Source organism: Esox lucius, chromosome 16 (assembly GCF_011004845.1).
Source record: "Esox lucius isolate fEsoLuc1 chromosome 16, fEsoLuc1.pri, whole genome shotgun sequence".
Lineage (NCBI taxonomy): Eukaryota > Metazoa > Chordata > Actinopteri > Esociformes > Esocidae > Esox > Esox lucius.
Genome location: NC_047584.1, coordinates 32640558 through 32653854, shown reverse-complemented (window position 1 = coordinate 32653854; position 13297 = coordinate 32640558). Strand labels below are relative to the sequence as shown.

The 13297-nt window shown below is 45.5% G+C and overlaps 1 protein-coding gene across 2 annotated transcripts in view; it reads right to left on the bottom strand.

Moving 5' to 3' along the window:
• st6gal2a (ST6 beta-galactosamide alpha-2,6-sialyltranferase 2a) overlaps positions 1–13297 on the bottom strand; it is a 36223-nt gene that overhangs the window by 10224 nt on the left and 12702 nt on the right. For both annotated transcript variants that reach the window (XM_020054916.3, XM_010880513.5), the window contains 4 exons: positions 8010–8061; positions 5566–6614; positions 1914–2011; positions 1545–1646 (listed from right to left, as the gene is read on the bottom strand). In XM_020054916.3, the coding sequence (XP_019910475.2) occupies positions 1545–1646; positions 1914–2011; positions 5566–6556 (1191 nt within the window). In that variant the 5' untranslated portion in view covers positions 6557–6614; positions 8010–8061. The remainder of the gene's footprint in view (positions 1–1544; positions 1647–1913; positions 2012–5565; positions 6615–8009; positions 8062–13297) is intronic.

Below are 13297 nucleotides of genomic sequence, written 5' to 3'. Positions count from 1 at the left end.
ACGGAAGCCTTTTCTTACAAAGATAAACATCCAAGCCCGGCTGAAGTTTGCAAAAACAAACATCAAGCCCCCCCAAAAGCATGTGGGAAAATGTGTTAAGGTCTAATGAAACCAAGGTAGAACTTTATAGCCATAATTCCAAAAGGGTATGTTTGGCGCAAAGACAACACTGCAGATCACCCAAAGAACACCATACCCACAGTGAAGCATGGTGGTGGCAGCATCATGTTTTGAGGCTGTTTTTCTTCAACTGGAACCGGGGCCTTACTCAGGATGGAGGGAATTATGTACAGTTCCAAATTCCAGGCAATTTTGGCACAAAACCTTCAGGCGTCCGTTAGAAAGCTGAAGTTGAAAAGGAAGTTCACCTTTCAGCACGACAAGGACCCAAAGCACACATTCAAATCCACAAAAGCATGGCTTCACCAGAAGAAGATTAACGTTTTGGAATAGCCCAGCCAGAGCCCAGACCTGAATCCAATTGAATGTCTGTGGGGTGATCTGACTAGGGCTGTGCACAGGAGATGTCCTCGCAATCTGACACATTTGGAGCGCTTCTGCAAAGAAGAGTGGACAAATATTGCCACGTCAAGATGTGCCATGCTAATAGACTCCTACCCAAAAAGACTGAGTGCTGTAATAATATCAAATGGTGCTTCAACAAAGTATTAGTTTAAGGGTGTGCACACTTATGCAACCAGGTTATTGTGAGTTTTTTATTTTTCCCCCTCAAAGATTTCAGTTTGTTTTTCAATTGAATTGCTCACATTATAGGTCACATTAAAGGTGGAAAAAGTTCTGACATGATTTATCTTTGTCTGATTCTTTTACACAAGAACCTGGCATTTTAACATGGGTGTGTAGACTTTTTATAACCACTGTATGTATATATTCTGTACATTTTAAATAATTTGGCAGACGCTCTTACCCAAAGCAACTTACTGGGGCAATTAAGGTTAATTGTCTTACTCAAGGACAGAAAAATTGCTTTTCTTTTACCTTGACGTCTCAGGATTCTATTGAGCAACTTCCTGGATACTGTTCAGATACTCTTACAGCTAGGCTACCAACAACTAGGCTAGCAATCGCTAGGCTACCAGGAGGAACAGGTCAAAAAACAGCAAGGAGGGGGATGGTAATTGAAGTGAAGACAGATGAAACTATTAACAAAAAGCTGAAGAAAATAAGATTTAATGGAAGTACGGGAGATGAAGAGCGCAGGACTGTTGTGAATATAGCATAAATGGTGACAAGTAATACATATCGATCTTTACAGAGAATACATATCGATCTTTACAGAGAGAAACCAGTCTTACCTGATCACCTTTAGATAAACATGCAGACAGGCAGGCAGAAAGACAGGCAGGCAGGCAGAAAGACAGGAAGGCAGGCAGAAAGACAGGAAGGCAGGCAGAAAGACAGGCAGGCAGGCAGAAAGACAGGCAGGCAGGCAGAAAGACAGGAAGGCAGGCAGAAAGACAGGCAGGCAGAAAGACAGGCAGGCAGAAAGACAGGAAGGCAGAAAGACAGGAAGGCAGGCAGACCTTGTCTAGGTTGACAGCGTATGGTGCAGGGTCCCAGGCCACCAGAGTCATGTTCTTATACAGGGAGCTGGTGTTGAATCTGTGCTTAGGATCAGCCAGAATCTGTAGGGGGTCAAAAGTAACACAGGTAACCAGCCGCAACACTGTAGTCCTCAAACACACACGATATGAAAACACACATGTCCGTGTGCTCGCTTTGAATAAATCAAACGCTCATAAGCTATGCCAATGTGTTTGGCTTGATGTGGGTGTGTTTCCAAATAAAGGATTTTTTTTTAAAAGGGACTGCTGTTTTGGTCGTTTGTAGTGCCTCTTAGTTGACCGCAAGACACACACACACACACACACACACAAAACTGTATAACACACCTGTGAATTGATGATTCGGATGGTTGTCTTGCTCCCCACATCTCTCTCATAGCCTTCGGTAGGTGCTGCGTTGAACCGCAGAACTGCATCATGGGAATCTGGAAGCATGACAGACAAAGAAAGACTAAATTAAAAAAAAGGAAGTCCTTTAAGGTTAATCTATGAAAATGTAATGTAATTCAACTAAGAACGATACATGTCACTCAATGGTACTAAGAAAACACAGGTGTCACCCTGCTCTTTGACTCCACCCACTGTTTCAAATCTACTTTCACCATCATTCACTGAGGCCAGGAGGCCCTGTAGGAAAAGCTACTTTCACCATCATTCACTGAGGCTAGGAGCCCCTGTAGGAAAAGCTACTTTCATCATTCACTGAGGCCAGGAGCCCCTGTAGGAAAAGCTACTTTCATCATTCACTGAGGCCAGGAGCCCCTGTAGGAAAAGCTACTTTCACCATCATTCACTGAGGCCAGGAGCCCCTGTAGGAAAAGCTACTTTCACCATCATTCACTGAGGCTAGGAGCCCCTGTAGGAAAAGCTACTTTCATCATTCACTGAGGCCAGGAGCCCCTGTAGGAAAAGCTACTTTCATCATTCACTGAGGCCAGGAGCCCCTGTAGGAAAAGCTACTTTCACCATCATTCACTGAGGCCAGGAGCCCCTGTAGGAAAAGCTACTTTCATCATTCACTGAGGCCAGGAGCCCCTGTAGGAAAAGCTACTTTCACCATCATTCACTGAGGCCAGGAACCCCTGTAGGAAAAGCTACTTTCACCATCATTCACTGAGGCCAGGAGGCCCTGTAGGAAAAGCTACTTTCATCATTCACTGAGGCCAGGAGGCCCTGTAGGAAAAGCTACTTTCATCATTCACTGAGGCTAGGAGCCCCTGTAGGAAAAGCTACTTTCATCATTCACCGAGGCCTGGAGCCCCTGTAGGAAAAGCTACTTTCATCATTCACTGAGGCCAGGAGCCCCTGAAGGAAAAGCTACTTTCACCATCATTCACTGAGGCCAGGAGCCCCTGTAGGAAAATAAATAGTTGAACACATATTTCCAAGGCAGCTTCAGGAGGCGGCATTTGATGACCTCCATTAGTCAGGCTTCTACTCAGAGGATTTGACAGGTTTTTGGCAAAATACTAGGACTTCGCTGGCCCGAGCGATGGTTCTGCATGCTGCCTCTGGGTAATTTCAACAAACAGGATGTGGGGGAGCGAACCATGAAATCCCTTCTCAACACAAAAAAGTGCACACGTGCACACACGCGCACACACTCACACAGAACAGAGAGTGTGAATGAATCTCAAACAGCCTCTTGCTCCGCCAACTCGTGTCACATGTTGATACCCGGGTATCAGCGTAGGTTTGATGTCCCTTCAGGACAAGGGCGTAGAATTAGGGGGGGGTGGGGGGGGGGGGGTCAAGACTCACTGGAAGGGGCCACTAAAGGGTCTGTTTAGCCCTTACAGACACCATTAATATCCATTAATATCTGCAGGGACAGCCAACAGAGAAGGGGTCCAGGGACGGTTGGATGGCGTTTTCCTCCTCAGGCACAACAGTGCTCTCTAGTGGTCAACATGTGCAACTCAAAGGGTTGCCTAGCACATCCAGTGTCTGTATACTACTGGCCTTCACATGCACAAGTAACGATTGATGGCCGTCATGTTCATGCGCAGTCAGTCCACTTCGTTGCTAGCCTGTGTGCCAAGAGGAACATGACAGGTTTGACCCGACCGTTGACAGATGGGCTTTCGCAGCAAAGCTGCTCTACAAGTCAGACATGTAAACCGTTACCCATCAGTGTCTGTATTAGCTTTGAGTAGACCACCGCGTAATTAAACCCCAAAGGGCTCCAACAGGACATTCAAAGTGTAGGTTTTCATCCTCCAAGACGAAGGATAGTCCTGGCCGATGGACGGGACTATTCATTTCTCTGAACGCCGTTACCGAGAGTTACTGGATCCCTTGGCTGCCATCTCAGAAGGTTCTTGTTCAGCCTGAAGGGTCAAAGCGGTCCACAGATTGTCAGCGCTGACTGTGCTCTTGACTCACAACAACGACAGAACCATCCAGAACGTGGGAGCCCAATACAACCCTGTGAGTGTAAAGAAAGAGTGGCCGAGCCCTTTTGAACGAATCTCCTTGGTGAACATTGGAAGAGACAATAATTTGTGGGTGCAGCATTCTGGTCCACAGAAATGTTTCTAGTAATTTGGCTTAAAACATATAACAAGGCTAGAAAAGCACATCAGTGATGTGCATTGAGGGAAGCAGGCGTATGTAGAGGGTGTTATTCTGTTAGACGGCCACAAGGTGGAGGCAAAACACTACAGTTTGGTGTAGACATCAACTACCATTCAAAAGTGTCGCAGCTTCAAGACTAGTAATGACAAACACACTCACACGCCCCTACAGACACACACACACACACACACACACACACACACACACACACACACACACACACACACACACACACACACACACACGTCTCTACAGACACACACTCACCTTGCGGTGAAGGAAAGAATGGGAAATGAGAAAGACAATATTTCCACCTGAATACTAGCTTGGTGACTAGGACTATTTACATGTCTTTCTCCAGTTAAACAAGGGTTTTTAACTCCAGAAGGCTCTGCAATGACACTGTGCACTACTGAAGGGTTTATCCCAAAACTCTTCCTCAGGTGGAAAACACTCCCAGGTCACTTGTTTTGGGTGGACGGATGTGAACTACAGTAACTCTGTTTTCCCCAAATCCCTGCTGGACTACCCCAAGAATCTTGCAGAAAACAAGATTCTTCTTTTGTCAGCCAAGACTTTCGTATTCTGTTCCTCCTGTCGGAGAGACAATACATCTACTGTATGTCTTCATCGTGAACATATTCATCTATGTGGGTGATGTGAACTAACTGTGTTCGTCAGCACCAGACCTCTTTTCTGGTCCAAAGGAGCCATCTGTCCGAGTTGACACTCTCCCCATGTTTAGCAGGTGCCAACAACCGTGAAAAACACACACACAAGTAAAACAACACAGTTGGCCAAGGTGTGCTAAAAGTATATAGAACTATCTCCAAAGACCCATCTGGACATCTGACTGGCTTTTGAAGAACAACACACACACACACACACAGTTGCTAGAGAGAGACGGGTGTCAGCTGCAGGGAGGACATGAGAGACAGCTCAGTGCCCAAGCCAAAGAACCAACAACCCACCGTGGGCAAATGGGGAAGCTGATAACGTTACATGATATTGGATCAATACCACGGATGTCATCATACAAAGACCATCATTCCCCCCTCACAATGACAGGTCACAGAGAAACAGCGTTCTGGTGTCCTTCACACATGGTGGCCGCTGTGGAAAACGGACAGGCAGCCATTACAAAAGGAGTAAAACAGGCGGCAAAGTCAGAAAATAAAAAGCAGGACATTTACCCGTCAATCCCATCCATGATGGCAGCTGACATTACAACACGAATTCCGGCGCATGAGCCCAGATGCAAAGAACATTTTGAATGAAATGAAAATGATTGCATTACCAGGAGCCATGAGAGTATAGGCATCATTTCAACGGGTTCAGAGTTCATTCCCGTTTCTATGTTAACAACAAATCTGCCCTCCACCCCCACCCAACCTGCACTCACCTATCTCCTTCCCCAGGCCAGAGTGCAGAATGGACCCGGCGGAGGTGACCACAGCGCACGTTCTGAACCTGCTCTGTCCCCGCTCTGTCCCCTCCAGGTTGACGCGGGGCACCAGGTGGGACCAGCCCAGCGACATGAACGGCTGCTCTGAGCCGTCCAGCACCCTGAGCCGGGCCTTGTCCTTCAGCTCACACAGCAGCTGCTCGCGGGTCTGAGCGGGCCGCCGGCTGCCCTTGTAAGCCACCCGGTGCTTGTTGGCGTTCAGGTAGTTAGTCATGGCGTGCTTTAGGCGTGGGGAGAGCATCCCAGAGGACATGCTGCCCTGCCACAAGCGCTGCAGAACTGAGGACGACTTGGAGGAGTAGTACTCTAATGAAGAATCCTCTTTCCCCCGCGCCTCACGCTCCCTGCCACGCCCGCCCACTGTGGTCCTCCTCTTGTGGCTGTGGTTTGTCTGCTCCTCCTCCTCCCCGCCCTCGTTGCGGGAGTGCTGACGCATTATTCGGTCAGGCCCCCGGCCGGTTCTCGAGCGGCTGCGGGCCCCCATCCTGTCCGAGTGGGAGACAACGTTCTCCGTGCCGACGGAGGACCACGCGGCCAGGGCTTGGGGGTCCAGGTAGTCCGCCCTCTGGTGGCTGCCCCCATCCCCTTCCCGGCTGCTGTATGGGCCACTGTCCGGGCTCTGGCTCAGCTCCAGGCCGGGCGATGGGGGGCTGGTAGAGGCAGGGCTGGGCTCCAGGGCGGGGTATGATGTGTTAAAGGCGGTGTAGGCGGGCTGAGACAGGGAGCCACGGTGCAGATGTTGGGCGCCTTGGATGGAGGACAGCCGCCGGGTGTCTGGGTGCTGCGCGAGCGACGAGCCTGCGGACATACCGGGCTCGCTGTCCACGCGGGCATCCAGGAAGTAGGACAGCAGAGCCAGGAAGAGCAGGGCCCACGCCAACATGCCCATCAACACCAGCCTCCTCCACTGGCGCATGCTGGACTTCATCTCCTCACACACACAGGGCTCGGACGGCTGATCACGGCAGAGGGGACAAACGGAGGGCCTGCAGGGGTCAGAGGTCAAAGATGTACTTGAAAGAAACCATCCACGACAACACATGGCGTGCCTCTATCTTTATATTAATTTATAACATTGTTCTAATTATCAACATCCATTTTACTTCAACGACTGGTGAAATAAAATTATCCTGGCTTTGTTTTGGCAGATGTGGGCTGAAAGATACTTGAAACATAGAATAAAAAATATATAAAAATATCACAGAAACATAGGTTATAACAAAATGATCTGACATTACTTGAACATAAAAACCTGGGTTAGATTTGAGTGAAGTTTAAGGTCAGGTTTGGGGTTGGACCTAGAGGTTATGAAAACTCAACAAGATGCATGTGTAAGGCACAATTGCCTGATCGCGATTATTTGAGGAAAATCTCAATTATTTTTTGCACAATATTTTGATTCCAAAATCATGTTTCCAATATGAATAAGGGATTTTAAAGACAAGGTTAGAAACATCTCAACAAATACCACGTGAATTATGTCCGTTTCCATCTGTTAGGATGTCTAGCACATGGGTACACTAGAGCGTTTGACAACTCTGTGTAAGGTTACAGGTGCAGATCATTAACTGAAACTTAGCTGCCTCTTCATTTCAGTATGTTTAAACGTAGTTTAGATTTTTTTTGCACCAATACACAGTTATGTAATTTCGCAACATTATTATTTAATAGATTTGTCGCATTAAATCTGATCGACAGAAGAAGAAAAAAATCTCAATTGTGTGTCAAATATTTTACTAATCATATGTCGACCGTGGTCATTTCCATCCATATTTCCCAACTAGAAAATGCGCCTTAAAATGCATGGATAGAAACATCTGTTGTCCCATTGCATATTAACGTTTGAGAATAAAATGAATACTCCTTGTTAATTTTTACAGAATTAACTGAGCGCTGAAACGCGTTTTGCTGCTCAAGGAAGATTATTTAGATAACTGGGCTTTAATATTTGCAGCAGAGCGAGACGGGAAACGGCACGATGCACATGAATAAGCCATTGCTTTGCACTGGCGTTTTGTGAAGAGCAATTGTTAACATTGACAACTGTTCCAAAGCCGAACACAACAACACCGTCCTGTGCGCATTTTGGCGTTAAGCTGAATGAAAGAGGTGAGCCCAATAATCTGGAGGACAATTGCCGGATTGGCACCAGAATGGTGGCGCTCAAAAGCAAAAACACAGCAAATCGGAAGAATCATGTAATTTTAACCAATGTAATTTTAGGCCTACAATATTATTTGGCTTACACTATAATAGTGGCATATATTTTACAGTACCAACAATTCAATTGTTAATCGCAATTATTTGTGTGACCATCATCAACTAAAATGTCATAATCGTGACAGCCCTGTGTATGAGTATGTTGGTGTTTTTGTTCTCACCAGGTGCCCCTATTTCCCTGAGTCTGTGTGCCTTCCAGAGCAGAACGGGACCCTGGGAAAGAAAAAAAGGACCAATTAGAAGGGACCCTTAATGCACATGTGACTTTGCATAGAGAGACGCTGCTTAACACCATTTAACAGACAACAATCCGAGAGACAAACACAACATCTAAAGTGAAGGTCAAGGGTCAGCAGCTGATAGAAACTAGAACCGTTCCTTCAAGTGATTCACAAGAACATAAAACACACACACGCAGAGACATGAACACACAGAAACCATTAAATGGCATGAAGCTGAAACGTTCTACCACTTCTATCAACATGTTTAGGGTCTTTACAGCCAGATCATGTCGCTGGATACAAAACTGTGTGTTCAGAAAAGACCAACTCTAGACCACATTTTCTCTGAACATTCAGGTGATAACAGCACCCAAGTTAACTGACTTATGTAGGCTAGCTCACTAGCTACTCCCAGACACACGGGAAAACACACCACACTGGCTCAGTTAAAAATTGTTTCCTGCCAAAACAAAACTGGCTACACTGTTTTCAAATGACCTGCAGGTATAATTAGTGGCTGTGTTACAGTAAACAAATGAATTATGTTTTGGTTTGTTTGACGATGTTCATGTCACAAAGGTTTGGACCATTCAGAAATTCCTGAATTATTCTGGAATTTTGCAAGTCTCAAACAAGAAGTACTCTGAAATTGTTTTTTGATTGCCAGGGTGAATATTCAAAGGTTGTCTAACATGGTGGCCTGAGTCAGAGGTGGCCAAGCTAAAAGAAGAAGATGTAAACCGGGTTGGAGCGGTCACAGGGAGGCCCCTGTGGTTTTTCAGACCTCTAGACCTCCCTGCAACGGACTACACAATGAGCCCAGGGAAGAACCCCTTTCCCCAGGCTACAGACCCAAGAGAGAGGTGAGGCTGGGGTGGGGCCCAGGGAAGAATAAACACAGGGAAAGACAAATATGGAAATGACATAAAAGAGAAAATAATATACGTAGAAAGAAGACATTTAAACGTCAATGCCCCCAAACCCTCCAAAACAGAGCAATGGAAGAAAAACATGACATTTGCATCTTGTTACAGCTCTCCTATATGACTGTGCTGGTGGTCCCCCCACCCCCCCACCAATCTCCCCCCAACCCTGCCCACATCAGCCGGGAGCACTGTCACACACACTATCTAAGGTCAGAGGTCGAGGGTTGAGCCATTTGACCCTGGGGCAACAGCGGCTCGTCTGCATCCTTCAATAACAATGAAAACCACCAACTACACATCATGAAAATGCTCCTAACGGCAATGTCAGCCGCGTGCGTGTTTGCGTCCGTGCGTGTTCGCGTCCGTGCGTCTGGAGAGGGGCTATCACGAGTTCTGCTTCATTAACTCCAGTCAAATCGCAGAAATGTGTGCCACAGATAGATGGAGGGAGAGGAGTGGGGAGGGGAACAGGAGGGCAGAAGGAAAAAGAAAACTGATAGATCCTATACTGATTCACCTCAAAGATGGAGGTGATAGAAGGGATGATATGATTCACTTCAGAGATGGAGAAGAAAGAAGGGATGATATGATTCACCTCAGAGATGGAGAAGACAGACAGAAGGGATGATATGATTCACCTCAGTGAGGAAGAAGATAGACAGAACGGATGATACGATTTACCTCAGAGATGGAGAAGGCAGACAGAAGGGATGATACGATTTACCTCAGAGATGGAGGTGACAGAAGGGATGACATGATTCACTTCAGAGATGGAGAAGATAGACAGAACGGATGATATGATATACCTCAGAGATGGAGACGATAGACAGAACGGATGATATGATTTACCTCAGAGATGGAGACGACAACATAACAAAAACTTAATGAAGCAAATGATCCCGACAGACAGGAGGCTTAGTGAGATAATGGGTACTGGAGATCTAGAGAGAGATGGTGAAAGACAGTGACAGAATCAGCAGTCGTAGTATAGTTCACTTGGTGAAACGCAGGAGTTGTAGGGTTGTAATGTTGCAGAGTTGTACTGTTGTAGGGTTGTACTGTTGTAGGGTTGTACTGTTGTAGGGTTGTACTGTTGTAGGATTGTACTGTTGTAGGATTGTACTGTTGTAGGATTGTACTGTTGTACTGTTGTAGGATTGTACTGTTGTAGGATTATAAGGCTGCAGCAAAAATGTAGGCAGTTATTACTGTAAGTTGCTCTGAAAAATTATTGGAGGGGGATGAGAAGGGACAATCTAAAAAAAGACAAACGATAGCAGCCAGTCATTATTGTCAATAGTGAGTGAATGAAAGTGTGATAGTGCGAGAGAGAGAAAGTACGAGGGAGAGGCGGGGGCTTAGCAAGAGAGAAGCTATATTTCTATTGTACAATGTGTCCTCTAGGTACACAAAGCCTTTGAACAGTCGAGGTGATGGAAGAGGATGCCAAGCTGAGGGGCTGAAGACAAAGAGGGGGAAGTGAGGTCTATGTAACCATGTAATACAGGGCACTTACTGTATAATTCATCAGCTCTGCTGACCATTCCTGACACGCGCACGTGCGCACACGCACTAATGCGAATCAGTTCCCTTTCCCATTGTTATGGCCAGCATACACATGTTCTGTGCGAACAAACGCACTCAAACATTGTTAGAGACACACAAAATGTACCCCTCTGCCTTGCCAGTCTCTGTGTAAACTACCACTACACATCTTATTAGCACTACAAATGTACTCCCAGGATATACAGGATATACACACAGCAACATCATCGCTATACTGCAGCCAAATTCTCGTGGTTACTCAACACATCTATTACCAGCATATACCACAACCCCATTTCTGCAGTTGAACCTTGAGAAACAGGAACACTGGTCTCCAGTGCATTTTCAAGGTTCATTTGTCAAATACACCCACCACACAGCGACATCCGGCACAATGAAGTTCTGGTGACATGACACCCGACAACTACGTAGTTAAGAACAATATATAAGCAAAAATAATTGCCATGCAAAAAGATACAATTATAATAATGTAAAAATATACATAAAACTGTACACTACCAGCAGTTTAAATAAAAGAGTACTGTAACCTTGCAGCAATCTGGGTAGTATTATTGAACAATAGATATGGCAAGTATGGCAGCAATATACATAACAGTGTAAACTAGCACCAATTGGGAGAGTTATTCAATATTATAGATACATATGAGTGTAATAAGCTTTGAATGGTGGCGTAGCACACTACAACTACATAGCGAAAATTTAAGGAGAAAAATTTATACACAGCAAAAATATAGCAAGATGTTAGTGCAATATTGTACATAACACTACCCTAGCAGCAGTTTATAAAGGTTACTGTAAACTAGCAGCAATCTGGGTAGTATTAGTGAATATTACACACACACACACACACACACACACACACACACACACACACTTGTGCAGTAGGAACCTGCAAGGAATCATTTAGTTGTTGGCCTTGAGGATTCTATTCATGATTATTAAATCTAACAGGGTGACTTCATAATGTCTGACCTTATTGGTCTGGTCCATTTGGTCTAGTCCAAACAGAAAAAAAGGAACAAGGAGTACATTTTCATTGTGACAAGTCAGCTGGCCAGTTCTAACAGCTTTCGATTAAATGAATTACCTACATTTGCTTACAATAGCAGTTCATTTGTTTCCCACACACAAGTTAAAAGCAAACACAGCTTTTTATGGTATTAAGGATTACATAACTTCAGTTGCACTAAGTGTCTAGTGTGTTTGTCCCACCTACCTAAATGAAGATGAAGGCACCACATCTAAGTTCCTCTGGATAGGAGAGTCTTCTAAATGACTAAAATGACTAAAACAGACAGCTGATAGGCCAGCCCATCCTTCGCAAGAGAAAGATATCAAACACTACAGCTTTTTTTAAACCGAGAACTGAGTGTAAATAGTTTTCTACAAAACGTGTTTTTGGCCACATATAAAAGCGTTAAGATTTGGGTATGAGACAAATAAAACACCCTCAATAGTACTTTTAGATAACTACATTTTCACTGGCAGATACATTTAGACAGCTAGGTAAAACATCAACATGCACAAGTACATTTTCACTCAAAGTATATGAGCCAAGTTGAGCTTAGGTTTGTTGTGCTATGTGCCATGTCTCTGTTCTGGAAATAATCCAAGTCATTGTTCCAGTCTTAATCACTCTCCCCCATCGCTCCCCCACCTCTCCCCCATCGCTCCCCCACCTCTCCCCCATCGCTCCCCCATCGCTCCCCCACCTCTACCGAAGACACATCGCTGTACCCCCAAAGTACATTTCAGTAGGTGCAACATTCACACACAATACAATGTGCTCTCTGTACATCTGAAGTCAGTCCAGGCCGTGGGATATCTTATGAAAGGCCTCTCAAGCGTCTATCCCGTTCAGCCAGAACCTGTTCATTGGCTGCCACGTTGTGTGGGAGTCCGAGAGCTGCCGCAGCTCAAGCAGGCCGGCACAATGAATAGAGACAGTGGGCATCGCATTGCTGTCAATTTCTCCATTGGAACTTCCACTGACAATCACCGTTTCCTAGCAACACACACACACACACACACACACACACACACACACACCATGCTAGAACACAAAGAGACTACAGTTTACTCTTAGCTGTGTGTAGATAAGGGAGGGAGGTAATTGACAAAATGGGACACACGTTTAACAAACTCGTATGAACGATTTTTCTGGGGGCGTTCATGGAGTTATTATAAGGCCAACATTCACAATTCACCGTTACATTTGTCTAGAGTCACTTACACAATTGGCCGTTGCTAATTCTGGCCTAAAATATTCCCTCCATTTCAAGAGCATTATGTGTGCAACATACTACTATTTCAAACGACACTGAAGCATTTCAGCAAGCATCAATGCAGGCCTTGTAGAGGGACGTGGCTTGTTTAAAATGGCTCCCAAACATGTAATGCAGAAACCATTTTCCGAGTGTCTACCGTGGATTACAGTGCTTTCTTCACGGTGAGCGCTGCCAGTCCACTCTCAGTGGGGAGCTTCTCAGTGCCGGGTGGGACGAGGACCAGGGATGTGTGCTGGTTTGGAAATGAGTGAGCGAGAGAGAGAATAATTAGACCCCATGAGATTTGTGTTTCTCATTAAAAACACGAAGTTTAACCAGACAGAAAAGAGACGTTGAAAGAACAGTATGACGTATTACAGAGGTAGTAGGGGGACGAGGACGGACCAAAATACTTTCACCGTCTCACCATGTATACAAACGGGACGGAACCAAACCCCTGCGTGCCCAC